The sequence below is a fragment of the Emydura macquarii genome, unplaced genomic scaffold (genome assembly GCF_026122565.2).
Source record: "Emydura macquarii macquarii isolate MOO-44397 ecotype Brisbane River unplaced genomic scaffold, CSIRO-AGI_Emac_v2 contig_3113, whole genome shotgun sequence".
NCBI classification, from domain to species: Eukaryota; Metazoa; Chordata; order Testudines; family Chelidae; genus Emydura; species Emydura macquarii.
This window is the reverse complement of record NW_027133250.1, coordinates 6,360,325-6,387,216: the sequence shown is the minus strand read 5'-3', so window position 1 is coordinate 6,387,216 and position 26,892 is coordinate 6,360,325. Positions and strand designations below refer to the sequence as shown.

Here is a 26,892-nt window from a genome sequence, read left to right as displayed (position 1 = left end):
TGATGCTCAACAGGATCTCACGTTTATTATTGAGAAGTGATTAATGGTGAAAAGAAAGGCATCGCCCATTCCTCATTGGCTTAACAAGAAACTGAAGAAACATTCACTACACATTTTACAATATTTTTCGTTCAAAATTCATGTTCCTGTAAACAAAACAAGTTTTTACCACTGTTCTCAGCCTTTAAATCAAATTAATCCAGACAATCTGTAATCCATATAATGCACAAGAACAGAACATTTCTTAGGACTCCTAGTACTTGACTTTTGAGTAACAAAGGGTCAGAGGAAAACAAACCATCCTTAGACATAACCTTGGTGACAATTTCCATTCGATTCTTCTAGGCAAATAAACCCAAATTTTTCATAAAATTCCTCTTCTTCCAGTCCAAGGAAAAAATAGTTCTTCCACTTTCTGCGGTGGATGTCCAAAAAAAGTCACAACTCTGTGTTCCAAGTGCAAATGTCAAAACCAGGGGGAAAGGAGGCGCGAGGGAAGTGGAAGAAAGGGACGCAGAGGGTTTAAAAATTAGAGAAAAAGGCATATGCCACTTACGGACTTTCAAATCCGGAAAACATAGTAAAAAGACAAAAAACAAAGCATATGCTCTGAAATCACAACCAAAGCCAAAAGAAAGGGGATAGTTTTTACCTATACTCTACCTAGAAGGGATTTTTTTTTTTGTTTTTGTTTTTTAGTCCTATGTCTCTTGTGACATTCCAATACTTTTTTTTTTTTTTTTTTTAAACGGCAAGTTTGTAAATTTGGGTTTTTGTTGTTGGGTTTTTTTTTTGTTTTTTTTAAGTCAATGAAATTAAGAAAAAAAGTCCTAATTCTTTCTGGGGTGTTCTTTTCTCTCTTCTCTCTTTAAAAGATATCCCGGATGCAACCTCTGCTGCAGTCTCTGCGGGAGGGATAACCTTTTACTTGACACGGCCTTGGCGTTCCTGCAGGAGGAAAGAGAAGAAAGTTAGTTTAGAGCAACTCTTGCAAAACTTCCATGGTCAAGAGGGAACAGGATTTTGTTCACTACTATCTCACACACAAATCATCAAAATATAGGGCTGGAACAAACGTCAAGAGATCAGTCCACCCTCCCCACACTGAGGCAGGAACAGGTATACCTAGACCATCCCTGATGGGTCCTTGTCTACATTAATATTTAGAGGTCTATGTGGTTTATGACAGGAGAGGTCCCTTATAACTAAGCTGAATCTGAGAAACAGTCAGCGTTTCTGTCTAAGGAGTAGGAGCTCATTTTAAGAGGGTAGCTACACATGGCTAGTGTGACAATGTGCTTACATTGTAGCGTGTGAAGAAGCCTCCCAGCTCTTGGCATTTCCCCTTTATAATAGCAGTTGCCACCACACCCACACCCCCTCCTTTCCTCTCCCTACCCTCTAGCAACATCCACTGAAGACAGCAAGCAGCAAGGTCCTGCCAGTCTAAATCAAAAAACAGCTCTAACAGATGCAACCTGCTCAAATTCCTCCCGTTTTGTACAGCCTGCCAAGTATAATGAAGGGAAGTGGGACACAAACAAGAGGAGTGGGGAAAGGGCAGCCAATGAAGAGTTAGTGAAAAAAACCTTAGCAGGGAGTAAGTAGCCTGTTGTGTCAATTAACTCACTGAAACCAGTCTCTTTCAGGGGTCAGAGAGAGGCAGCCCCTATGCTAGTGACCAGTGAGCGTTTCCAATGCCGCAAAGTTGGGGTGAAGCAGGGCTCCCCTTCCCCATGCCTGTAAACAGATCTTCAGAAAGCAGTTCCCATGAGACCTGTCTCCAGTTTTCAATCCTATCATCAGGCTAGACACCAGCCTATTGAACCTGCCCTGGTAAAGGAGGGATTCAGGGGTGCTTTTAGAGGTGGATTTGTAGCAGAGGTCCATTTGCTGAGGGAGATCAGGTACTCATTTATGCCTAGTGAGAACAGGAGAAGAGGAACTGAAAACTGTGTGTTCAGTCCCTCAGTGCAACTCACCACTGACAAATTGCTTGCTCAGAGCTATAACCAAGCCCCTGTGATTTCTACAGCCACAGAATTCACACTTCACACAGACTGCTGATCCCGAACCAATGCTGCTAGCCCACGACTGCGAAAATGGCACCAAGGCTGATATCGCCTTGGTTCACACGGCTCATTTTTTCAAGGCAGACAGTATAAAAGAGGTGCAAATGGCCCCATGCACTGAATACGGTGGTAAGTGCTGAAACCTAAACATGGCAATATATAAGAACAGCCTGGCTGTGCTGGACCAATGGTCCATCTAGTCTCCTGTCTCTGACAGTGGCCAGCATCAGCTGCTTCAGAGGGAATGAACAGGACAGAGCAATTTCAAATGATCCGTTCCCGTGATCCAGTCCCAGCTTCTGGCAGTTGGAGGTTTAGATACACCCAGAGCATGGGTGTGTCCCCCTGACCATCTTGGCTAATAGCCATTGATGGACCTATCCTCCATGAACTTATCTAATGGTTTTTGAGCCCAGTTATATTTTTGGCCTTCACAACATCCCCTGGCAATGTGTTCCACCAGCTGACTGTACTGCATCAAGAAGTATTTCATTTTGTTTGCTTTAAGCCTGCTGCCTATTAATTTCTTTTAACGAGCCCTAACTCCTGTTACATGAAGGGGTAAACAACATTTCCCTTTTCACATTCTCCACACCATTCATGATTTTATAGACCTCTATCATATCCCTGCTTAGTTTCTTTAAGTTGAACAGTCCCAGTCTTTTTAATCTCTCCTCATACGGAATCTGTTCAATATCCATAATCATTTGTGCCTGTCTCGGCAGCTTTTTCAAGTCTAATATCTTTTTGGAGCCGAGGTGACCAGAAATGCAGACAGTATTCAAAGTGTGGGCATACTATGGATTTATATGGTAGCATTATATTGTCTGTTTTACTATCTATCCCTTTCCTAAAGGTTCCTAAATTCTGATAGCTTTTTTTGACTGCCACTGCAGATGTTTTCAGAGAATTGCCCACCCAAATCAAATCTCTTAATCGGTAACAGCTAATTGAAACCCCATCATTTTGTATGGACAGTTGGGATTATTCTTCCCCCAGTGTGCATTACTGTGCAATTATCAATAGTGAATTTCATCTGCCATTTTGTCGTCCAGTCACCCTGTTAAGTGAGATCCCTTAGTAACGTTTCAGAGTCAGTTTTGGACTTGAGTAATTTAGTAATGTCTATAAGTTTTACCACCTCAGTGGTCACCTCTTTTCCAGATCATTCATGAATATGTTGAGGTCTCAGTAAAGATCTTTGGGGGACCCACTATTTCTCTCTCCACTGTGAAAACTGACCATTTATTTCTACCCTTTGTTTCCTATTTTAACCAGTTTACTGATCCCTGAGAGGACCTTCCCTTTTATCCCATCACTGCTTTGGTAAGGAACCTGTCAAAGGCTTTCAGAAAGTCAAAGTACACTATACTGAGTGGATCCCCCTTGTCCACATGTTTGTTGACCCTCTCAAAGAATTGCAGTATACTGACGAGGCATGATTTCCCTTTACAAAAACCATGTTGACTCTTCCAACATATTGTGTTCATCTATGTGTTCGATAACTTTGCTCTTTACTTTAGTTTCAACCCATTTCTCTAGTACTGAAGTTAGATTTATTGGGCTGTAATTCCCAGGATCACCCCTGGAGCCTTTTTCAAAAGCTGGCCTCACATTAGCTACCCTCCAATCTTCTGGCAGATAGATTACATACCACAGTTAGTAGTTCTGCAATTTCATATCCGAGTCCCTTCAGAACACTTGGGGTGAATATCATCTGGTCTTGGTGACTTATTACTGTTTAATTTATCATTTGTTCCAAAATCTCTTTCTACTGACCTCAATCTGGGACAGCATCAATGTCAAATATTTCACTTCTGATCATTTTAACAGAAGCAGCTAGTTATTCCAAAATTCCCAACTACCTCCTACAGTTCCCAAGGTGCCAAACCCCCAACTTACCCATGACAACTGCTACACCACAATTATGCATTGTTAGGATATAAAAAAATCTACAGAATACTGAAACCTGAAATAAGTGGCAAAGCATAAATTAAATTGAATTTCATAACAAAGAAACCTCAAATGGCTACTGCATTGATTACATCATTTGTTTTCATGTCTGATTTATTACATTTGTAAATGTTAAATGGAGCTGCTGCAAAATTTCCCCCTCTGCTACATCTTAATCCAGCGGTTTTGCCAAAGAATTTGAGTCCCGTTTGCCACAAAGGGTTAAAAATACAAGCTAGAGAGAGAGATGCTAATAAATCTATTCAAAGCATTGTTTAAAAATCACTGACAATTTAATGTCAAAATATCAAAAATTTGCCAATAGATGAGCTATGCCTGCACAATGATGTTCACATCCAGCTATTGACTGCACCCTTTCCTCCACCTCATCATTCCTTGTAGTCGCTTGCTTGAAGTTCACTGAAAAGGTTGGCCCTCACTGAAACCAGTTTTGGATCCAATTTCTGCCCTCAGCACTGCGAAAAAAATAATTAGCACTCAGTAACAACTGGAAAATGACAGCTACAGGTGTCTGGTGAGCCTCAAGCCTTTGTCTACACAGGAAAGGGACACACTCCCTGTGTGGAGATGCTTAGGCTTGTCTACACTGAAAAGTTCAATGTAGCTATGCCAGGTTGTCACGCGTGTGAAAAGCCACATCCATGAACAACATAGTTATGCCAACGAAATACAGCTATGTTGACGGAAGAGTGCTTCCAACATTGCAGCTCATGTCATCTGGGGAGATGGTGTTTCTGCATGGACAGAAAAACTCCTTCTGCTGTAGGCAGTCTCTATACTTAGTCTATTACTCTCCACAGTGTAGACAGCCATATTCTGACACAAGGGTGCCTCTTCTGATTTAGAATGTTTTCTGTTTAGTTTATGTCGCTCAGAAAGATTTAATTTAAATCAAACCAAACCACTAATAAGGGTCTCTCTCAGTGGGTTATGTCTGCATAAGTAGCAAAGGTCTCCTGTGCAGGGAAGGACTAAGCTCCAGTTTGAAACAAAACATTTCCTACTGTAAGGCTTAAGATTGTTTTCAGCTAACAAGTCGTAAATCGAATCTCATGTAAATGGCTAACGAGCATACCTGATCCTGAAGGACAACGGCTAGTGTAAACATCCGATGGCTCAGAAAGCCAGATGTCCTCTTAGTGATTCTAATTCCAGTGAGAACAGCACATTTGCTTTTAGAATTTCTGTCTGCCACCTATCTGTAAGGATCCCCCCCCCCCCCCCGACTTCTTCCTCCACCCTACCCCCCACCGAGTGTAACCCTAGCATCCTTGATGTAAGTAAAGTGATTAAAAGTGTCTCTGCATGCATGTAACGACCATTATCACTGTTGTTCTCTCTGGATGGGACAATGTCTGTATTTGTAAGTGAATAGATCAATTTAAAACGTACTATGTAATTTATAAGAAAGGGTATAATAATCGCTCACTGTAACACCATGAAGTTGAAGCTGATTTATCAGACTTCCCAGTATCGTGAATAAACCCCTTCAGTATTATCTGTGCTGCCTGATTCTTGGAGAAAGAGGGTAATGTAAAGCACGAAGGATTCTATCCACCGAGCATAGAGTGGGTGGAACAATGCTTCAGTCTTAAAGTTTCTCCCCTAAAATAGGTCTAGTCTACCCACACTTCCCTTTCTCCACAGGACAGTGTTTGAGACAAGGCCCTCAATAATGCTCCACCCACCCACCCACACTTTAAGATGAAAATTAGGCTAAGGTGGAGTAAATTCTGTTCATTAATATTTGCCATACAAACTGAACAGAACTAAAAACACAGCAGACAGGAAGTACAGTACCAAAACGGATAACCAGAGCAGTTTTGATCACTGGGCACTGCAGAACAAACAATAATACAGCCAGATGTTTAAGGGGAAGCTGCACATCAAAATGAAGTTGCCAAGTCTAATTCCTGCTCTGTCTCCTGCACTGTCTCCAGCACATTTCACTAACCAAGGACAAATGGCAACATGCCACGCCCACTCAGCAAGAGGTAACAACTGCATGAACTAAACCCTCCATCTTCAGACACAGAAGGTTTTAAGCTGGCTGCAGGAATAAGCAGCCTTAGAACTTCCCCTGACATTCTAGCTTCAAGCAGTAGAGTCCCATCCTGTCCTGCAGATGGTGACTGCAGTCCCTGCTGATCAGACAGACCCCGAACCATGGTTTTATTTGTTGCTTTCTTCTTCCCCTTCTGTGAAAGTAAAGCTGCTTCAAAGGCCAAAGCACGACACATGGAAAGGGAAAGAAAGGGGGAAAAAATCTCAGGGTACAGGAACAAAAGCACCCCAAGAAGATCCCAGAAACGGATTCCCCATGCAATCTGGAAAAGGGACAGAGACTGAAGGAAGAATACTAGAAGCTGCTTCCTTAATTTCAGGATGGGGGATTGTGCGGCAAATTTCTCTCAACTCAATATTTAGCATGAAAACCTGAAGAACTATTGCCGCACAGAATAACCCTGATACTTTCCCACCATTGCAGCTTCACAGAATATTTGGGGAAGTTTCTCATAAAGGAACGGTATAAAGAGTATTTGTCCCTGTTCAGACTTTTGTCTTGTCCTGTTGCCTGTGACTCTGCCCTGCATGACAAAGATCTGGGTTTATGCCCTCATCCATCCACTGAGCTCCCAACATTGTCCACACCCTCATCCAATGCAGTGGACCCTCTCCCCCGCCTCCCAAGAGATGTCTTACTTTCCAGAGGTTGCAGAAGGTAATAAGCGAGTGCTGGACCACAATAGAGAGGTAGGTAGATTTTCTGGGAGGCTGGGGGGACAGAAGTGGGGGTTAAGTGTGGTGTACCCACAATGTCCCTGTTCTGGTTTTCCTTCAGATCTCAGGAGCATGTGGGAATACTGCTACGGTAACAGCGGAGCTATGGGATTATCCCAGAAAAAGGGCGCAGGGCGTGTGCACACCTGCAGGCACTGACCATGATCTGCCCTTTGACATGTGAATCCCTGGATGACAAAAAAATCCATGTTCACATTTTATAAAGTATTACATTTTATTGAAGTCGCCCTTGATCAACAATGAATGGCCCAAGAATAATGAAAAATGCAAGAGGGGACGGGGACAGACCAGACAGAGCCAGAGGAGTTAGGCGTCAGTAAAGAATGGCCAAGAACTGTAGGACTGCAACGAGAGGACTAATTGTACACAGTACTGAGGTGAATAAAAAGACACTTATCCTCTCTCACAGCAAGTGGAATAGACACCTATGCCCCACTGCAAGCACGTGTGTGGACACACCGTGTTTACAGGTATGCTAGGGAGTTGCATCAAAATTCTCCATTTCCCATCAAGGCTAGAGTGTGTAATTAGAAGCCCTTTGTGATCATCCTGCATAATTAATTTCAGCCACTCTTATATGGGGGAAGTCGCCACGTCACAAGCTGGCTGGGACAATATTGAATGAATGAGCCTAGTGGAGTAACCTGAGGCGAGGTTGCAGTTTCTAGTCACAGTTTGGGAAAGGAAGAGTAAAAAGACTTAATTGAAAGCGTATAACTAGCACCTACATACTATGATGAATGGCATATTAGAAATGACGATGATAAATAGATGTCAGTACTATGCACTTGTATAGCACCTCTCAGAGGCTCTCACATTGATTTACAAACAGCACTTACCCACAACGCTCCCGTGAGGTAGGCAAATATCATTCCCACTTTATGGATAGAGAAAGATTTATCTAAGGTTACAACTAGTGGCAGAACCTGCAACACAACTCGAAATTGAACTCTTAGTCTCATGCACTCACCATGACACCACTGATTGCAAGTAGGTCAGGGACACTTACTTGGTGGAGGACTGGTCACATAGTGTTGTCTCATTTCAACACACACTACTTTCCCAATATTTTTCTACATGAACTCAGGGATGTTTTGTATGCCGAGTGGGAGAAGTGATGAGACTTGAAACTTTTAGATTGTGGTCCACACTATGGAAATTGGAAAACTCTTACATTAGACCACTCTCCTTCCTCTAACATCATATGCATTGATGACTAAGTTGTGTCCTCAAGATATGTGCATGCAACTCCAGCAGAGATCAATGGGAGACGTGCACCTTGCCCAACAGCAGAATTCAGTCCCATCTTCAATAACGTTTGCTGGAATGACAAGGATTCTTTAAATCTAGAATCCTTCTGTTCACTTGGAAATAAACCATTTGAGACCTCCCATGTCAGATCATATGCAATCCTAACCAACCAAACTCAGAGTTGCAGGATTTCCAAAAGTTGTGTCACAAGTCAACTTGACTTCTAACTTGAAGTAGAAATAAGAGTGATGTTTCTACCAATGATGGTTTTCTCTCTAGCTGTACATTTCCAGCCTTTCCAACAAGATGAGCTTAAAATGTGGTTATGGTAAGCACAAATAACTTACTGAAACAGCAGCTTGTTACTAGGCCTATCTGCTTCCTGTGCAGCTTCTGACTCTTAAATGCTCACTTTATATACAAAAACCAATATTTTACTACTGTCAGCACTGAGAAGCCAATACAGCTGCAGAGGAAAGGGCTGCATTATATCCTGACATACACAATCTACATCAATAGAAACTCTAGCTGCATTCAGCATGCAGATTTCTTTTTTTGGTTTGTGACAACAGCGGAATTTAGTTATTTATAACTTTGCACGGGACTGAGCATTCTTCTAAATGAGCTCCTAAAAATACAAAAAAAAGTCAATATACTAGATAGGTTGATAACAAGCCCATGTTAGAACGCCTCCTGCTCTGATAGCAAATTAAAATTTAATTAAAACCATGATTAAACAAGAAAGCCTTACAACTTGACCAGAGGGCAAGTAAATCCAGACCCAGCTGTGGGAGCATGTGCCAAAGGAGGCTACATAACCAGTCCTGGAAAACTGAATTATAGGCACAGACAACACAAATGTTCCAGCAAACCTCTACTGTATAAGCAGGATAGGAGGAGAGAGACTCTCTCAGATGATCCACAGCTCAGACTGAAAGGCCAAATCACAGTATCAGGCAGAGTTTGCAAGACCTAGCAATTAGAAAATTCTTGCTTCAGAATAAAAACTTTGAGCACACCACCTAATATTTGTCTAAGATGCCTATCAATATGGTATCTAATCACCACACGGACATGAAGGCATGCAAAGTTAATAGGGAACAGAAAGATGTCCTCTTTTAAGAATGGTTGTAAACAAAACATGACTCATCTACCTTAAGCACTTACAGAGCACCATCACCACAGTATCTGTGCATTTTAAACCACAGCTTGCATTTCTACATCAACCTTCCAGCTTCAGAGCTGGGATGTCAGGAGGGACTTCATGGAAGTCTTAAAAGACAGCCTCTATTTCTACCATGGCAGTCAGGTGCCGTCAGTTGTTCCTGCTTGTCAGATGGCTGGCAGACATGCTCAAGTCCCCTGAGACCTGCTTTCAAGGCAGTATCAAAACTGATGCAATCTAGTGCAAAGGATGAACTCTGCCGGTCTTTACATTCTATATCAAAACTGCATTCTGAAGCAAGAAGAAAACCAATTTCTGCAAACACTTTGAGTAACTTTCCTGCAGGAAGCTGCGCCCTGAAGAGTATAACTTGCATAGGAAATAGAATGGCATGTGCTCCTAAAGCAAATTATAACATGCTGTTGGACACCAACTGCCCAAAGCCATGTCACAGTTTGCCAGTTGGTCCTTTTCCGTGTACATGGGCATTTACATGCCCCTCCAAAAACACGGGTAGTTAAGCTTTGAAAAATTTACCAGCACACCTTACCAATCCAAATTTAATGTAAGTTTTCGGAGCCTTCTTCGTGGGATCCCAGAGACATCTTCCTACCTGAATATGGTACTTGGACCCCAGTCGCCTCCTGGCTTTAGCGTATAGGCAAAATGCATTTGTAACTTCCATTCCAAGATGCTGTGACAGAAAGAGGATTCCCTATCCAATCACCCAGCTGTTAATAAGAACATTCCCAAAACCCTCCTCCCCCCCACCATTTGGTAGCTATGGACAGCTTTTCTAAACAGACAGGTATTATAGGCTTACAAGAATCTGAGTTTTATTACTGCTCTGAAAGCTTTGGATAACAGCAATGAAACTGACTATACTCTTGTAGGTTTCAAGCTGCTACTGATACCCAGAAATTTTTTTTAACTGACAAGTCCCCTCTTCCTCCCTTGTCCCCAGCTTTACTTCATCAGATCATCTCATGTATATTGACTCTTATTGCATACATGAGGAAATTTGACTACTTCTTCAGTTTGCCTGCCCCGTGCATTTGATAGCAGTTTGTTACTGGGCAGTTTGATCGTTTTCCTACTTGTGCCTTTCAAGGAGAATGGATCAGGGCACTTTCTGCTTTGACTTACAAGTTCAAGTCTCCCAAATCTAGCTTTACTAAAGTCAATGGCATTTACCAAGAGCATTCCTTTGAACAGTGTTGTAATGACTGGACTTACAAATTTACTTTAATTGTGGGCTTGACAGTATGTGAAAGTTCATAAGATGTCACAATAACTTACAACATACGTTAATGTGAAAAGGTGCAAAAGGCGGACATATAGGTGCAAAAGGCCTGGTATAACCCAAGGACTGTGTTAAGATCATGCCTAGTTAACAAGAAAATCATGGAACCAAAATTGGTGTGTCGGAAACTAGGCTTAAGGGGTAGACAAAAGAATAAGGGGATGGGCGGGCTATTCCACCCACCACTCCCTTTGGGGAGAAAAACTGGCTCATGGAGAAAGCTTCACCATGATGGTTAGAACCCCCACCATCTCCACAGACCCAAGGCCTTTGTCACCCTGATTCTAAGACATGTCCTGACCAGACTAGGCCAGACAGAGGGACCCATATGACCTTGCCACCATTACTGATTCTAGCTGAATCCCAACCACCAACTGGGTGAAACGGCATCAGACTTCAACAGTGGCAGCAGCGGTGGCGGCAGCAGCAACAGCTCCAACCACGCCACCCAACTTCTTCTCTTTCCTCAAAGAGGGTTATTGTAGTCTTTAATGTTATCTAAAAGACTGTTGAACAAGTGTTTTTCCTTCTATAAACTTTCTCCAGCTAATGGGGAAAGGGATAAGAGGTTAAAATGTAAGCCTTGTTTAATGCTTTGACTGTTTTTCCTTCTTTAACTTTAATAAAACATTAAAATGATGTTTTAAAAGGTGTATTTGCCATGGTACTAAGCAAGTTAAAAGTCTTTGTATATAAAATCCCAGACCTTATTTAAAACTGTTTCATGTTAGACAGTAATTGATTTAGGTTAACACCTTTGGCCATTTCTTTCATCTAAATTCATATACCAACAACACTATAATGTATCCTTGAGTGTTTTAATCTGCAATGGTTACAATGAAGTAATGCATCTTTGCTGCAGGCTTGGGGTCCAATCTCACTCTGAGTCACGTGAAATGGGTCTGATGACTTCAGCTAACTTCACAGTAGAGAATGTGTTAGCAGCACACAATTTGGACCACAAGATGTTCTGGAGAGGGAAGGTCCCACACTTTCATGATTCAGAATCTCAATTATTGCAAAGCTAATAAAGCGTTTGTTGTATTCGCTCTCATACAATACAAATGTGACAGCCAGGTTTGAATAATACTGAAGCCTGGACAATTCTACATCCACCCCCTTGAGCCTGGACAACAAGTACTTCATTCTGCAAGCAAGAGAAGCTTAATATTCATTTTAAGATAAGGTCACAGACAACAGGCCATGCTTTCTCCCACTTCCATTAACCAGCTGATACCAAAATTCAGTTAATGAGCTCCAGTAAAGAGGGCAATACTCCCTATGACTTTTCTATAAATCTCACTATTTTGTAGGTATTTAAAAGGGAATTTGGTGCAATAGTAGCTGGGACACAAGATTTCTAAGAATTCCTGTGTAGTTCTTTACATTTTTATAGTGCTGTGTAATAAACATATTAATACCCAAGTACCAACCTGTTTGGAGCCAAAATACAACCTGCTTCATGAAACTCTAAAGAGAATGATCCTTGGGGCTTTAAATCTCTTATAAATCTACTATGATGCCAAGAAATTCTTAAAGGTGGTCACTTTATGTAGGGCCTATACTTTTGTCATTCCTTATAATGACAGACAGCCAAGGGAGCATAGCAATCAGTAACACTGATGCGCACACAGAGAAGGAAACAAATGCAATTTTAATTTCAAGATCAGTTAGACATACGGGGCAGATGAGAAAGGAATTAGAGTTTATTTTCTTTTTATTAATATTTTATTTCCAAGTTTCAATCTTGCTAGTCTATTACAAATGATAGCAAAGCAATTACCTCAAAAAACTGCTCAGCTCTGTCCTTTTAAAAAAGAAACTAACAGCATGAGACTAGAATGGCTGTCTACATTTTGAGTTCTCTCTACAGAATGGCTCACAAAATCCACAAATGTTGTTGTTAAACTGATCAAATACATTATTACATGACCTATCCCCTCAGTTAAAAAGCAGCATGCTGGGCAGCTACCTATTGGAAAGAGCATCAACAAACTCCCTAGTCTATACTCTGGTGATCAGCTTGCATAATGACAATTTGTTAACCAAGACTTCCTTGGACAACTTTGCTGCAGTTGCACTATTTCACTTGGCAATTGTCCAGTTTAGTGCCGCTGAGGAATTGGTTTATTAACTTGTAATGCTGTAAGACTTACTATTACTATTAAGTACAGCAGAGTACATTTTAGAAAATAAGCCAGAGTTCTAATAATTGTAGCTAATACGTTATGTAAGACACAGCCAAGAAAGTGGCCTGTCAGACAGAGAAATGTTGCAGGAATGCATTCTAAGAACAAATAATAGAAATGTAGGGCTGGAAGGGACCTAAGAGGTCATCTAGTTCATCCCTTCGCATTGAGACAAATGCCTCATGCAAAGTTAAACCTACGAAAACTCTGAACACAGGAGGTTCGTGTGTTCACACACTAATACTTTCCTAGTTCTTCTGAGATCCTAATCAGCTTAAGTAGTGTCACATGACCAATTATACCTCTGCACTGGGGAGAAAAACCAGGCAAGAGAACATTACCTACGCTCAGCTGCACTGAGCTTTCAGCAAACAAAATGGCCAATGGACATCTAGCTTCAGGGAAAAGTAACTTTCCTTGAGAAATAGGTGTAATAACCTGAGAAGCAGCAAAATTAGCTAGAGTTGTGTAACACCGCCCTCCACCAATGGGCAGCAAGTTACCTACATTTCCCTAAAAACCCACGTATCACTAAGACAACATCTTCTGCACTTTCCATGTACCCAAAAATCTCATGAAGCTTCTGGGGAATCCTCTTCCTAAAGTACCCCAAAAACATTCACAACGAACAGCAACACAAGCCCCAACAGCAGCACCTTTAATTTGAATTATTGGGAGAGGGGAAAAAAATCTGATGCCACCTGCCACATTAAAAAGGCTTTCATTTGAGTTCATTGTGGCATTAACAGCTGATGCCCGGGGCTCAATGTTTGTAAAAATACCTCCTAATAAGATTATTTAAGGGAACTGAGACATATCAACAGATCAAGTCTGCTCTGATCAATAAGGACTAAGATGATATGTTGAGGTACAAAAGCAAGCCCTCTGCAAACTGGCCCTTGCCAATGTACCTCTGCACTGTTCTGGAGAGATCGCCTCCAATAGCACAGTGTTCAGTTTCCTTGGCCTCGTCACTAAGGCTGCCAGTGAAGGTAGCCGTCATGATTAAGCAATTAGTTCATTGGAAAATGGCCTGAGATTAACTCATTTCACACAGGCCAGTCCCAGCTAGAGGGTAATGCCTTTTGGTTACTCACAACGTGTATTGCATTTGACCTGGTAACCTAGAGGTGAAAGGCTCTTAATCCGATTACCAATCCTCAAGAAACAATTTTAAACTTCTCATCTTGACAACTTCTAGGGATCAGCTTCACAAGCTACCAGTTGACTTTAACAGCCACTAAATCCTGTAGCTTAATGAGATTTATTAATTCGCTAAGACTAAGAGTATGTCTACACTGCAAGTGCCACAGAGGCACAGCTGCGGCACTGCAACTACACTGCTGTGACAGACATTTGCTTTGACAGGAGAGGTTTTCCCAGTGCCTTCCATCAGCCCAGCTGCATCTACAATGGGGTTTAGGTCAACCTAACTATGTCAGGCAGGGTTTTTCACAGCACTGAGTAGCGTGACCAGATGTTCTGATTTTATAGGGACAGTCTCGATATTCGGGGCTTTTTCTCATATAGGTGCCTATTACCCCCCCCCGTCCCAATTTTTCATACTTGCTACCTGATCACCCTAGCCCTGAGCAACGTAGCTAGGTCAATCTAAGTTTTAGGTGTAGACCAGACCTCTGTCATTGCAGTAATTGGACCTGGATTACTTTTCACAATCTAACTTCCATTTTGTTTGTACTAAGATGGCTTCTTGTTATTCTTATTTTACAGCAGAGGAAACACTCCTCTTCGAAAGGAGGAAGCAAGTTTATGGATTAAAGCATCAAATAAAGAGCCATAAGATTTCCATCTTAACTTCTACTCCTCTTAAAAACCCCAGAGAATATATAATGAGGCTCATTTATCAGTTTCAATAAAGTGCCTTTATCAGATAAAAGGCATAATAAATGCAAAGTATTACACACATCAGCAGGCAGGTACTGGGACAAGCAGAGTAGTTTATCCATTTCCTCTACCATTATGTCATTGCAAATATATTAACTAGCACACTACTTAGAGAAGGCTGGAACTGTGATGTGCGTTTCAGAACATTAAAGGGTCACAGCAAGGACATTCAGCACTGGCACATCAATCAACTGACCTCAGTGGCCAGGTTTTGCAAGGGTTTTAATACAAATACAGTAAAGCCCTTGGAAGAAAGGAGTTATGTCAGTGCAAGCAAAAATTACTTTATATGATGAATTGCAGTACTCAAGCAAAACCAAGCAAACATTGAGAAGGAAGTTCTGGCTTTTTGGTTACTCAGAATGGTGGTATGTTCTACAGGATAACACAACAACAAGCATTAGGCAAGAGAATAGTAACAGAAGAATCATGAGGATCTACACCACTCTTTGGAAAGTACTTTTCCCCTCTCCAGCCAACTATAAAGACTAAGAAATACAAACTGAGTTAAACAGAAAACAACGCTTTAAAAGTGACTATAAAAAAATCCAGGTTAGTAAATAAAGATTTAACATTATTTAGTTGTTTTTCCACAAGTTGCATCTCTCAAAATTGGCAGAGACATATATCACTCTATTATGGTATATTAAAGGTTTAATATTCCTCTGAAGCATCAGATGTCAACCAGTGAGAAAAGATAACAGGTCAGGATTTGCCAGATGGACCACTATGTTCCTATTTTGAGAATCTGATACACTGACACCCAAATCAATCTTTCAGCTCTTTTGGACTCAATACAAGTTTGATTCTTATCTTCTGAAAAGTATCTTTATCAACAGCAAAACAAGCATGCTACAAGACACATTGTCACTGGAACTGAAGAATGTAAATGTTTATGCAAACTCCTTTCTAAAGTCCACAGAATTTGTGTACACTGTTTGCACACAATTCAGAATACCAAGGCAACAGAACAGAGCTATAAAGCTGAGATCCAATGCAATTCTTTAGACAGCAATCATGATTTTACCCTTTGTTACTTTTGAGTCAGGAATACACAAGATGTTGCCAACCTGATCGAATCTCATGAGATTCTGCTTATCCTATTAAATATGCATGACCACTTCACTGAAGTCAATGCAATGCCTTCTAGACACAAGGTTACTACTAGTTTTAAAAAATATAAAATAAAGTAAAGCAGGCCGCATGCCACAGCAGTCAGTGATGGACTCTACTGTGGGAGCAACTGTCAAGGGTCTTAAGAAGCCTGAAGCCAGTTTGAGTAGAATTATCTTGGCTATCAGCTGAAGCAGTCTTGGACAGGAGAACACTGACCGGTTCGGAGGAAAAAACTAATTCTGGATTGGAAAACCCAGAATAAAATGTAACTAAGGTTAGGGAAGAAGTGGAGACCATCATGGGAGCACACAAGCAGCAAAAGAGAAGGACCACATTTAAATAAACTCAGCCTTTTAATCCCCCTTTATAAGTGAGAGGACATGGCACAAACACCAAAGTAAAGCACTACTCACATGACAGTTTAGAGCACTGTGTAGCATATCTAAAGAAATCTGTCACCCCAATATATCCTGGATGCAGGTATTCTTAAGGGGATAACCTGAGAAACAGGAGATAAAACACAGGAGACCCCAACATTTTGACAGTACATTCCTCACAGTCACTGTACAAGCCTCTGCAGAAGTGACTGTAATAACACAGCCTTGCCCAAGTTTGAAACTACATGAAACAGTTGTAGCTTGTTAAAAGTTAGGCATCAGCCAAGCTTTGAGATGTTTAAGCTTCAAGGAACAAGAATGCAGAACATGTACATAGTACCATCTTCCAGGGACTGTGACTGCAGAGACAAAGAGCCCTTAGCAATGGGGTTTCTCTAATACAAAAGAAGTCTAACAGACCATGGACAGACAGTCTGCACCATTAACTGCTGCTGGGGCAGTGTTTTAAATGGTATGTGAATCCTTTTCAGGTGGCCAGCTGAGGTGCTTAAAGAATGCTCCACACAAGATTTGCTCTTGCCAACCATAGTCACAAGGCAGAAACACAAGTATCCATTATATTAATGCTCAACAAAACTAGAAGCCAGGAACCAAAGTCTGCTAGTTCTCATTGAAGGGATGAAACAGTACTGCAGGAAAACCTAAAGAAGATTTTCAAGGCTGCATCAGAAAGTAATCCAAGAGGTCAAGCTGCTCCTGAGATACTGCACTGAAAAAAAACAGGCTAAGTCACTTCCTCGATACCAGACATTACAGGGCAGGGACCCAGAGCATATACAACTAAGAAAATGAGTCAATGGTAAAAATCAAACATACTGACTTATATACCTACAGGAATTCATTCCTTGCCTATGAATTTCAGAAATACATGTCTAAGTTTCCTCACAGGGAGACAGGAAATAATTCCCTTATCAATCACTTCTCTACTTGAGCGGCACACTAAGATAACTCAAATGTAATAAGAAAGGAATCTCCAACGTTCTAAACATCTTTTTCAGCTGCCATTTCTGCTCTTTGCATTCTCTGTCACTGGTAACTCTCATGGGAACAGTTTTTGAAGGAAGCCGGGGAGAGAAGCTGCAAATAAATTTTAAAAAACCTGACGTAGAAGTTTAAACCAATTTAATTTCTTAAGGTGGTTCTTACATGGACCATTAGTAAGTTACAATTCTAATTTTTTCTTTTTTGCTATTTTAAAAATAGTCTAAAGGTTAAAAATCTAAAGTTTTCAAATCTGTTTGCTGGGAACTTGCTATTTAATCCTTTTTTCTTCCTCCAATTCCCCAGTCTTCCGCATTCTCAGTTCTCCCTTGGGTTCATCACACCCCTTCACTCCTCAGCTGCCTCCCTTCCCCAAGATGTGACCTTTTCTTGCACTGCAAATTCTGCTGCTCTGCACAAGTCAAATGTGAAATGAACTAGGAATCCCACTTCCTGAAGAGCTGCATCCTCCACCTCAGTGACTAGATTTCTTAAGGTTCTCCCACTGCAGCAAATCGACAGGAGCAGACTGGGCCTCAAATTACATGGCGGCTTTTAGGACATGAAATCACCCAGAACTTCCAAGCTGCCATCAAGTCCAGCCAAGTTCACATGACATCACTAGAACTATTTCAATGCTTTCCCACCCAGATTTTCACGATAAGATTTCTGCTAAACGCTAGGCACTTTTCGTGACGGGTATCCCTGTATACTAGTAACAGACATTAAAATATTGTAACTGAAAAGGTGCACACTGTTTAATTTTTTGGCCAATGATTGTCACATACAGAGTTGTTTGCAGCTTCTAGTTTAGATCTTCAAATAGCAGATGGAGGATTCCTGTTGCTGGAACTAAAGAGAGCCTTACAATGAAGCTGCTGCTGGTGCTAATCCTTAATTAGTGTTTTGGATCAAATAAGTTACATCGGGGGGGGGGGGGGGGAAAGAATGCGCAAAGAGTCATCCACCAGCAAATTTAACACCATGATTTGTATCAAACTAAAAATCACAGCCCAAGGCTACTAAATTTCCATCTGATCTCAGTATGGCTAGTACTTTAACTCTGCTAGTAAGAATGTTTTGACAACTAAGATTCCTCATTGCTTTGTTACATTATCATGTATTACCCGATTTCCACTCGGATTGTAGAACATATTCTTGTCAAAGAGGAGTCTTGACAACATTGATCAATTTTTTTAAATCAGGTGAATTTAGTGCTCAGAAAGTTTGCCTTGCAGCACTGACTGGAGTCTAGGTTAGCGCAGGCAGATGCTACAAAAGTTTCCCCACACAGCTCCACCAGAACATCAGTGCTGTTCTATAGAACTCCCTCCCACTCTTGTCCCATCCAGAGCAGAGGCTGCCATATTAGGGGATGGATTCATGATGTGGGGAAGTGGTTAGGTTGGAACTAAAGTGAGACCTCAAACTCACTTATGAGCCCAAGTCGCCAGGCTAGGGCATTAGTCCATTGCACCACCTAGCTCCTCTATGCTTCCCCATCCCACAAAATCCATGAAGACAGGTAGTCAGGTTACCTTTTTAACATTTTCCTCCTCCTCCTGGCGTTTCTCATAGTGTGAGAAGTCATCGAAGATGGAGGTGGTGTGCTTGTAGGTGGCAATGATTTTCAACACCTGCTTAGCCTTTTCCAGAGGCACTTCCTGAGTGTCCCTGGAGTTGGTCACTGGTTTATTCTCGTTGTTCTCTAGGCGGATGTGCCGCAGCTGGCTGTTGGGAACGTCCTTCACAAAAATCCACCTGACATCAAAACGTCCCTTCCATTTGTCCTGGGACCACACACCTGCACACGTGTTGTAGTCCACAGCAGATTTCATTTCTGCCACTCCGCAGAAGTGACCACTGCCATTGACACTGAACAGTAAGTAAACAGGGCCTTTTCCGTTCATGGAGCGATAAGCAGCATCCAGTCTCTTGTTGCCGTGCTCTGTACTGCACCAGATGTTATATTTAATGGAACGGTGGATATCGTCCTCAGAGTAACTCTTAATGATGAAAACCCGGCCATGTTTTGGGTTCCAGTCAAAATCCTTGGGGTTGTAGTTGTTGATGGATCTCAACTTCTCCAACACTGGGTGTGGTTCCGAAGGAATGGAACCAGAACTGGCTTGAGACTGTCCCACTCCGTTGCCATCCACTCCGTTTTGACCAAACGCATTGCCACGGTTACGAGGTGCAACCCAGCGGGTGGGCTGAGCCGCCTGTTGCTGCACAGGTAGCTGGGCTGGCTGTGGTGGTGGTGGGGGCAGTGGCTGCGGCTGTTGCCCTGGTGAAGCCTGCGCCACTGGTGGGCTGCTATTGATCTGCTGACCTACTGGCTGAGGGGACACCTGGGTTGGCTGCTGACCAATATTCTGAACTAAAGCCTGGGAAGGAGCTTTTGCCACCGGCCCTTTGTTATCCCAAGTTCCAATATCCATGTTATGTTTTATTGGAGGTGGTGGAAGACTTGAACCTGCAATGCCATTCTTGGTCTTCAGCTTGGGCTGTTGTTTTGCAGGTTTGCTAGCAATATCAGCCCACGATGTTGGTTTTGGAGGAGCAATGGTAGCCGGAGGCAAACTGTTAGATGCCACGATGTTACTGGTAATGGACCCGCTACCAACAGCGGAACCAACAACTTTTGGGACATTGCTTGCAACATCTGTGCTGCCCAACTTCAGTGCTGCCATCCCTTGGTCTATGGTATTCATACCAGGAGCCTTATTCAGAGTCTCATTGGCAAAAGCAGACTGTCCATCAATCATGGCTCCACCCAACGTGCTTGGTGCATAAGCATAATTGCTACTATATCCAGAGCTTTGAGTGGACTGTCCCTGAGAACTGTTATTCCCCCAAGCTGAAAAGTCAATTCCACTTGGAAAGAAGTTAAAGCCATGCTGCCCCAGAAATGGAGTGCTGCCAAGGGCCCCTGGCTGCCCAAACATTGCATCAGGGAGAAAGTGAGGCTCCCCGTTGCTTAGCTGTCCATAGGATGTTAAGTAGGGCATGGGGGGGTCACCTCCTGTAGACCAGGCAGCTTCGCCTAGCGAGTAGGAGAATCCAATGGATGGACTGTAGTAACTTGGCAAGTAGGAGTCAGACATTGCAGTGTATGCATTATTCTGCAAAACAAAAATAGCACTGAACAGTTAGAATAAGCAGAACAAAACATCAAGGGGCCTGGAATAAAAACCCTTTTAGTCTCTTCTCATGCCCCATCCCTCCACCTCAGCTGTTCAAACATATTCCAAGTCATCAGTAAATAGGATTCATGGCTTTCAAATGTATCCTCTGTCAAACCTGTATTAAAACAGTTGCATTGCCAGAAAGATTAAATATAAAGATGAAGAAGCATTAAGTTTATAGCGAGTCACCATGTGGAACCAGGCACTGATTTTACAGCATGAGCAAAATGCTCTGGAGCTGTTCAATGTTTTATCTGAAGTACAAAGAACACCATCCTTTAATACCTGCCTGCCACAGTGGGTTTTAAAGGTTTGGGGTTTTTTGTTTTTTTTTGTGGGGGGAGGAAGGGGAGGAAGCATTTTCTAATCTGTAAGGTGGGGTTTTTTTTGGGCAGGAGAGATGGGGGGGGAAGGAAAGAAAGGGATATACAGGGAAAAAATGAAATAAAAAAGCACTATTAAAATAATGAATAACTCAGGTATTAAAGGCCACATATATTTGTATTGCTATTATCTCACATAAGTTGATTATCCATAGAAATTTCTCCAAAGATAACATTAAAGTGCCCAAGAACATCAAGAACGTTAGAACAAACATGGAATTTACAGTATCATTCTCAAAACTCAAACTATTCTGGAGCTTCAGCCACAGGATATTAGTGACATACTAAAACAACATGGGATAACCTAACGCTTTTCTAGAGGGGCCTTTCTAGCACAGCTCCAGAGACTGACTTCAGGTTTGGAAGGAAAACCTGCTGAGTTTTCTACCCTAGATTTTTACATCCAAACAGCCCCTACATATTACTACCACAGATGTCTAATTTTACAAATTAGGAAACTTAACTTAACAGACTTGCTTACATGAAGACCTGTCATTTCATATTTAAACCATCCCCCCGCAAGGAGCTTTTGCAGCCACACTAATGGGTTCTATCATCCAGTAATTTGAACCTGTATGCACACAAGTGTTAGTGCTACATGACAGTTTACATGACAATCCAATGCAGACAAGATGAAAGCCAGGATAAGTTCCTCTTTAAAAACTTGGCTTACATTAGGCACCACATTTTTTTCACTGAATCATGCCTGTGTGCACCAAGAGAAGACCCTGAAGGACATCATGCCACATATGCATCAAAACATAGGTAGGCTTTCAAGATAGCTCTGGCACCCTAAAGAAATAGCAGTTCTGTCTCTCTAGCGCTCTTTGAGCTAAATGAAAGTAACCTGCCTAGACTCAAAATTAAATGTTATATTTGGCCTGAAATTTATCTAAAATTAATATAAAATTTTAATTACAAAGATTCCAAAGGAGACAGGATTTGTTTAAAAAAAATTCTCCTGAAGTTTACTTGGGTGATGAGAACATCATATCATGGTGGTACTGCATGAACATTGAAAATAAATCTGACTATTCTATTTTCATTTTCCCAGCAACAAAGAATGCAAAGATAAACAAGTAGCACAATAAAAGTGAAGTCATATTTCAAGACCAGAAGGGACCACCATAATCATGCAGTCTGACTTCCTAGATAACACAGGCCATAGAACTTCTCCAACATTATTCCTAGAGCAGATATGAGAAAAACATCCACTTATGATTTAAAAAAAAAAAAATCAATGGAGAATTCACCCTTGATAAGTTGTTCCAACAGTTAATTACCCTCACTATTAACAATGTACACCTTATTTCAAGTCTGAATTTGTCTAGCTTCATCTTGCAGCCATTGGATCGTTATACCTTTCTTTGCTAAACTGAAGAGCCCCTTATTAAATATTTGTTCCCCACGTAGGTACTTACAAACTAACCAAGTCACCCCTAAACCTTCTTCTTTGTTAAGCTAAATAGATTGGGCTCCTTGAGTCTATCTGTTGGTGTGTTTGGATGTACAGTTTTAATAATTTAAGAGCTCAATTCTGCTAAACCTCACTCAGGGAACAGTCTTTACTTTAAAAGTTGATGAGACTATTTATGCAAATGAGATGTTGCAGGACTAGGCCCTACAGTGTATTTTGTAATATAAATAAGGATTTTTAAAGATGTCAGCTAAAAATCATACTGTCCCTTTAAGGGGTGCAGACCTCACCGCCCAGTTTCACAGGAAATTTAAAACACTTATCAGGAAGTTGGCCTTAAAAGAAAAAAAAAAAGCCTACATTTAAAGCTTGAACCCATTCTATCCTGGTGATGAGATCTTTGGCTTGACAGATTTCTCCTCTACAGTACACAAAAGTGACACTGTCAGATCAAATTTGGCCCCAAATCAAATCAACATACTCTCTTTTCACTCATTTTCTTATGTTTTGTCTCAAGTAATTTTCAGGGGAGGGCTCGATTACAGAATATACTGATATATTGTCTATATCTATGCAACAGAGAAGAATTATATTTGTACAACAAACCTATGAACATATACATTAAAACACTTAAAACCGTAAATTCAAAAATATATTTTAAGGGGGTCTGTCTGCTCAGTGTTGAAATTAAGCAATATGCGTATGGTTATTAAACATGAAATCCAGTGCTTTTATATCTCACAAACTTGAGTGATACAGTGTCACTAATTAATATGCAAACAGAACTCCACCAGCATTTAACTCCCCTGGATGACTAATACTTTTAGAAAAGTTGTCCCCCACCGCAAACTCACTGTTCCTCTGCATCCCGCTCCCCAGGGATATGAGTTCTAAAGCATCTTTTAGCATTTAAGACTCACTAGCTGTACATTTGAGCTTTGGAATACAAAGCAACCTAGTCAAATTTAAGGAGAATCAGTAGGTTGCCAAATTAGTTAATAGGATCCCCAAATAGCAGCTCCCACTTGCTCCTGAATTAAAAACTATGCATCTGTGTCATTTGGTTACCTAATGTTTTATACATACTAGTTGGAATGCAGTTTCAAAATGCAGCCACCACTCATTATTTGTATTATCAGAGCATCTAGGAGTTCTACTCTTAAGCAGTTAACTATGTCAGCAAACTATTTAATTTCTGAGTGTCTTATATATGTTTCCTTTCCCATCTTCTGAAAAGGTACCTTCACTGACACTTTTCTCCTACTAGCCTGTTCCATTTTTTCAGTGGTATCACAGTCATCTCTGATTGTGTGTTAGTTTCTCTCATCTTACTATATAAACTGACAAAATATGGATGAGAGCAGGTGACAAACTATATAACAAATTGAGAAATGAAAGGAAATCATTCTAGTGGGACTCCATTTAATTTGGAGCTAACAAGAAATAGTCTCATCTTTTAGTGTTCTTGCTGAATATTTCAAGGAATGCCATCAGCTTGAAATTCAGTCTATTTCAAAGAGTTTCAGATATTACACCTGCTAGTGAATTCCTCCACCATTTTTTTGTAGTTTTACAATCATTTTCCTGGTTTGTTTGGTTTTTTTTGCCTGTTTCTTGTGAAATACCTTCACAAAGAAGGAAAAATGACTATTCAGGAAGTGCTTATCAAATGTACCAAATAAACTAAAAAAATACTGCTTTTCCTCTAAACTGTCAGTTATAGTAAAATTTAGCTGTTCAGTTAGTAGATAAATAATTTCATACACAAGTGTGATTTATAAATTGGAAGTGTCTTTAAATGTTCAAAAACCCACAGAATTGGTGGTATCAATTTTTATGACAATAAAAGGTGCCATCCAATGAATTAAGTAGGTGACACAGCTATCTTGATCTGGGGCTCTGAGAAAGAGCCTAAATATGAACATTGTCTACACAGGTACAAAACTAGGTTTGCAGTTTTCTAGAGAACTAGACTCCTAAGTGACCTTACTAGTCAGGCAGGATACTAAGGATAGCAATGCAGTTCACTAGAGGCGGGGGCGGGAGCGGGGAGACATGGAGGGGCCTGATTAAATTAAAAAACAAGACGTTAGAAAATGTCATTCTTGTTGAAAATTAAAGAGATAGAGAATTCTCATGACAGAAGCCAATTAAATGAGTATCACTGTTGGAAAAAACTTCAATTATAAAAATGTGGTTGACAAAACTAAAGGAACTGAGAAATGCAACAACTTATTGCCTACATAAGACTATCTGGGATGAACTGAAAAGTCATTAATACAGCTTAGCAATATGTATACCTACTGCAACTGAACCTATACTACCTCAAGTCTGCCATATTCCTCCTTCTTTAGTATATGTCACACAATACTAATTTAACAGGGTTAACAGTATGTTGTTTTTAATAAGATGCTAATAACAAAAAATGGTGAAGTCTCTGGTAGTGACAATTTCAGATTTGACTGCAGACTTTACAGCTTAGTTTCCACTTACAGTTAAGGTTTCATTTGCTGGGATCTTTTCATACTGATTTATCAAAACCACCTATTATGGTTCTTGTAGAGCAAAACTAACTTCATGCATTTTCCAGTTTGCTTGATAAAGCGATAAGAACACTGATAATATTCTCTCTGAAAGACAAGCCTCTAGAACATTACCACATTTTACTGAGGGATTTCACATTGCCAAATAATATACTCACTCATCATATTGTATAATCAACCAGAAATGAGTAAGGAAGTGACATGTCTTAAGAGCAAAACAAAGATTAAAAATGATCACAAGATTTATGAATTCCTTTCACTATTTCTAGCTTCACCAGAAGCACAACATTTTAAACTCAGAATAAACTTTTTTTGGGTCAAATTCTGTCCACAGCTAGATCTGTGCAACCCATATAACTTGCAAAAGGGTTAAGGAACTTCTTAACCTTATGTTTTTTAATTATTGTTGTTAAAAAGAGAGTCAACAATATTAATTGTAGCAGTCCTTGAACCTAAATAAAAATATTTAGCAAACTAAAAAGAACTAATTATCACAGTGTTTTCTACTCTCAGTACTGCCTATGTACTGACAAAATAGAATAGAATACTATTTTAACAGCCATAAAAAGCTAGCAAATGTCAAAACCCAATCAACTGGGTAGGGAAGTGGACTTAAAAACATCTAAGAAAATTCACTTCAGCTAGTCAGTGGCAGAAAGTTAAGCAATTGCTTGGCACACTCTACCCCTTAAGTAAAGAGATAAGTTTTCTAGTACTCACCGGCCTGGCCTGAGGATTCAAGTAGGGTTCAAAGTCATCATCATTTAACCCATCCTTCTGATGCACAGATCCATTTTGCACTAAGAACAAAAGCCATAACCTTAGAAAGAACTCCACAATTCAAACAAGTATACTTATTAACCTAAAAGTGTTTAGTAGTACAAAAATGTGTGTCTGGTTCTGAACATTGCCAGCTCAGCCACATTAATAAGGGCAAGATGGTATCACACACACCAGCATGATCCTCTAAAGGAAATTTCCCCTGCCCCACCATGGAAGTTCATCTCAGTGTCCATGAATCAGTGAACAATGACTTCTGCTGTACAGCTTCCCAGGTATCGCAGACAGGCATCTCCACTCCATAAACTCACCTGGAGGTGGCCCAGAAGAGGTGCGGTTCCCAGAGAAAACTCTTTTATCCTGATGCCGGGCTCCCAAAAGAACTCGGTTTCCCACTAAATTCTCATTTCCCCACCTGATTCTTTAAAATCCCCATTTTCCCTGCCCCGAGGAATCCCCTGAAATTTCTCACCCTGGTTCCTTGCAAAGATCTTCTCCCCCTACAGCCCGGCCACCGCTTCAGCCCCAAACATTCCCACCCCCTCCCTGACCGCTGCCTCCAATGCCCCGCTCTGCCCCCTAGGAATCAACTCCCCCGCACCGGCCCCCCGCGCAGCCCCAGGGCGCCCCGCCGGCCCTCACTCACCTTTGTTGCCTTGGCCCTTGGGTCTCTGGAGAGGCGGCAGGAGGCGGCGCGGCGCGGCATGGAAGAGAGAAGGAGACGGCGGTGAGTCAGGGGAAGCAGCGCCCGGCGCCGCAGGCTCCAGCGGGCGGCAGTGCCCAGGGCGGGGGCGGGGGGGACCCGGGCTGGCTGGATGGGGGAAGGCCGAGCCCTAGCGGCGGCGCCCCGTGTCCGGGCGGCGAGGCCAGGCCTCGGGCCTGTCTGGCCGGGGAGGGCCGGGCGGACCCGACCCCAGCGCAGCGCCCTCCCCTCCCCGCCCCGCCCCGCCTCGCACAATAGCCGGCGCGGCCCTGGACAGCCGCAGGGCTGGGGGAGGCCAGCGCCGCCCCTCCCGGCCTAGGCCCGAAGCCGGGGCCTTTCCCAGCGCCCTCCTGCGGGCGCGGCGAGGCGCGGCCGGGCCGCGGCGGCTCCTACCTGCTCCAGGAGGCTGCTGGCCGACATGGCTCCGATCGGGCTCCTCGCGGGCAGGGGCGGCGGCGGGGCGGGGAGGGGGAGGTCCGGGCTCCGGGCGGGGGCGGCGGCGGCGGCCGGGTCTCGGCGGCGGCTTTGTCCGGGGAGCGGGGCGCAGGCACCGCGCGGCTCGGCTTCCTGGCGGACTCTGACTCGCCCGCCCGCGGCTGCTGCGGCTGCTTGCTCGAGCGACGCTCTAGCCACCTCCTCGGCGCCCCTTCCGCCAACGTCTATGGCCGGGGCCGCCTGCCTCGCGCTGACACCGTGCGGGCGTCACGCGGGGCAGCGCGCGC

At 42.1% G+C, this 26,892-nt stretch overlaps 1 protein-coding gene across 3 annotated transcripts; it reads right to left on the bottom strand.

The window, feature by feature from the left end:
* On the bottom strand, positions 1–26,892 carry YTHDF2 (YTH N6-methyladenosine RNA binding protein F2). 3 transcript variants are annotated; one of them, XM_067530825.1, is made up of 5 exons: positions 26,564–26,892; positions 26,114–26,138; positions 25,408–25,487; positions 18,695–20,281; positions 1–948 (listed from the first exon to the last, which is right to left on the bottom strand). In XM_067530825.1, the coding sequence occupies exons 1-5, from the start codon at positions 26,588–26,590 to the stop codon at positions 925–927; spliced, it is 1,743 nt and encodes a 580-aa protein (XP_067386926.1). In that variant the 5' UTR covers positions 26,591–26,892; the 3' UTR covers positions 1–924. The 3 variants fall into 3 exon arrangements, with proteins under 3 accessions (XP_067386926.1, XP_067386927.1, XP_067386928.1); XM_067530826.1 differs by lacking the exon at positions 1–948 and adding an exon at positions 3,834–4,501; XM_067530827.1 differs by lacking the exon at positions 1–948 and adding an exon at positions 15,669–16,276.

Coding starts and splice junctions, on each gene's coding strand:
- YTHDF2 (XM_067530827.1), bottom strand. CDS start 26,590: ATGTCGGCCAGCAGCCTCCTGGAGCAG. Junction 20,282..25,407: donor TGAATCCTCAGGCCAGGCCG/GTGAGTACTAGA, acceptor TTTGTTTTGCAG/AATAATGCATACACTGCAAT. Junction 16,277..18,694: donor AGGAGGAAAATGTTAAAAAG/GTAACCTGACTA, acceptor CCTGTTTCTCAG/GTTATCCCCTTAAGAATACC.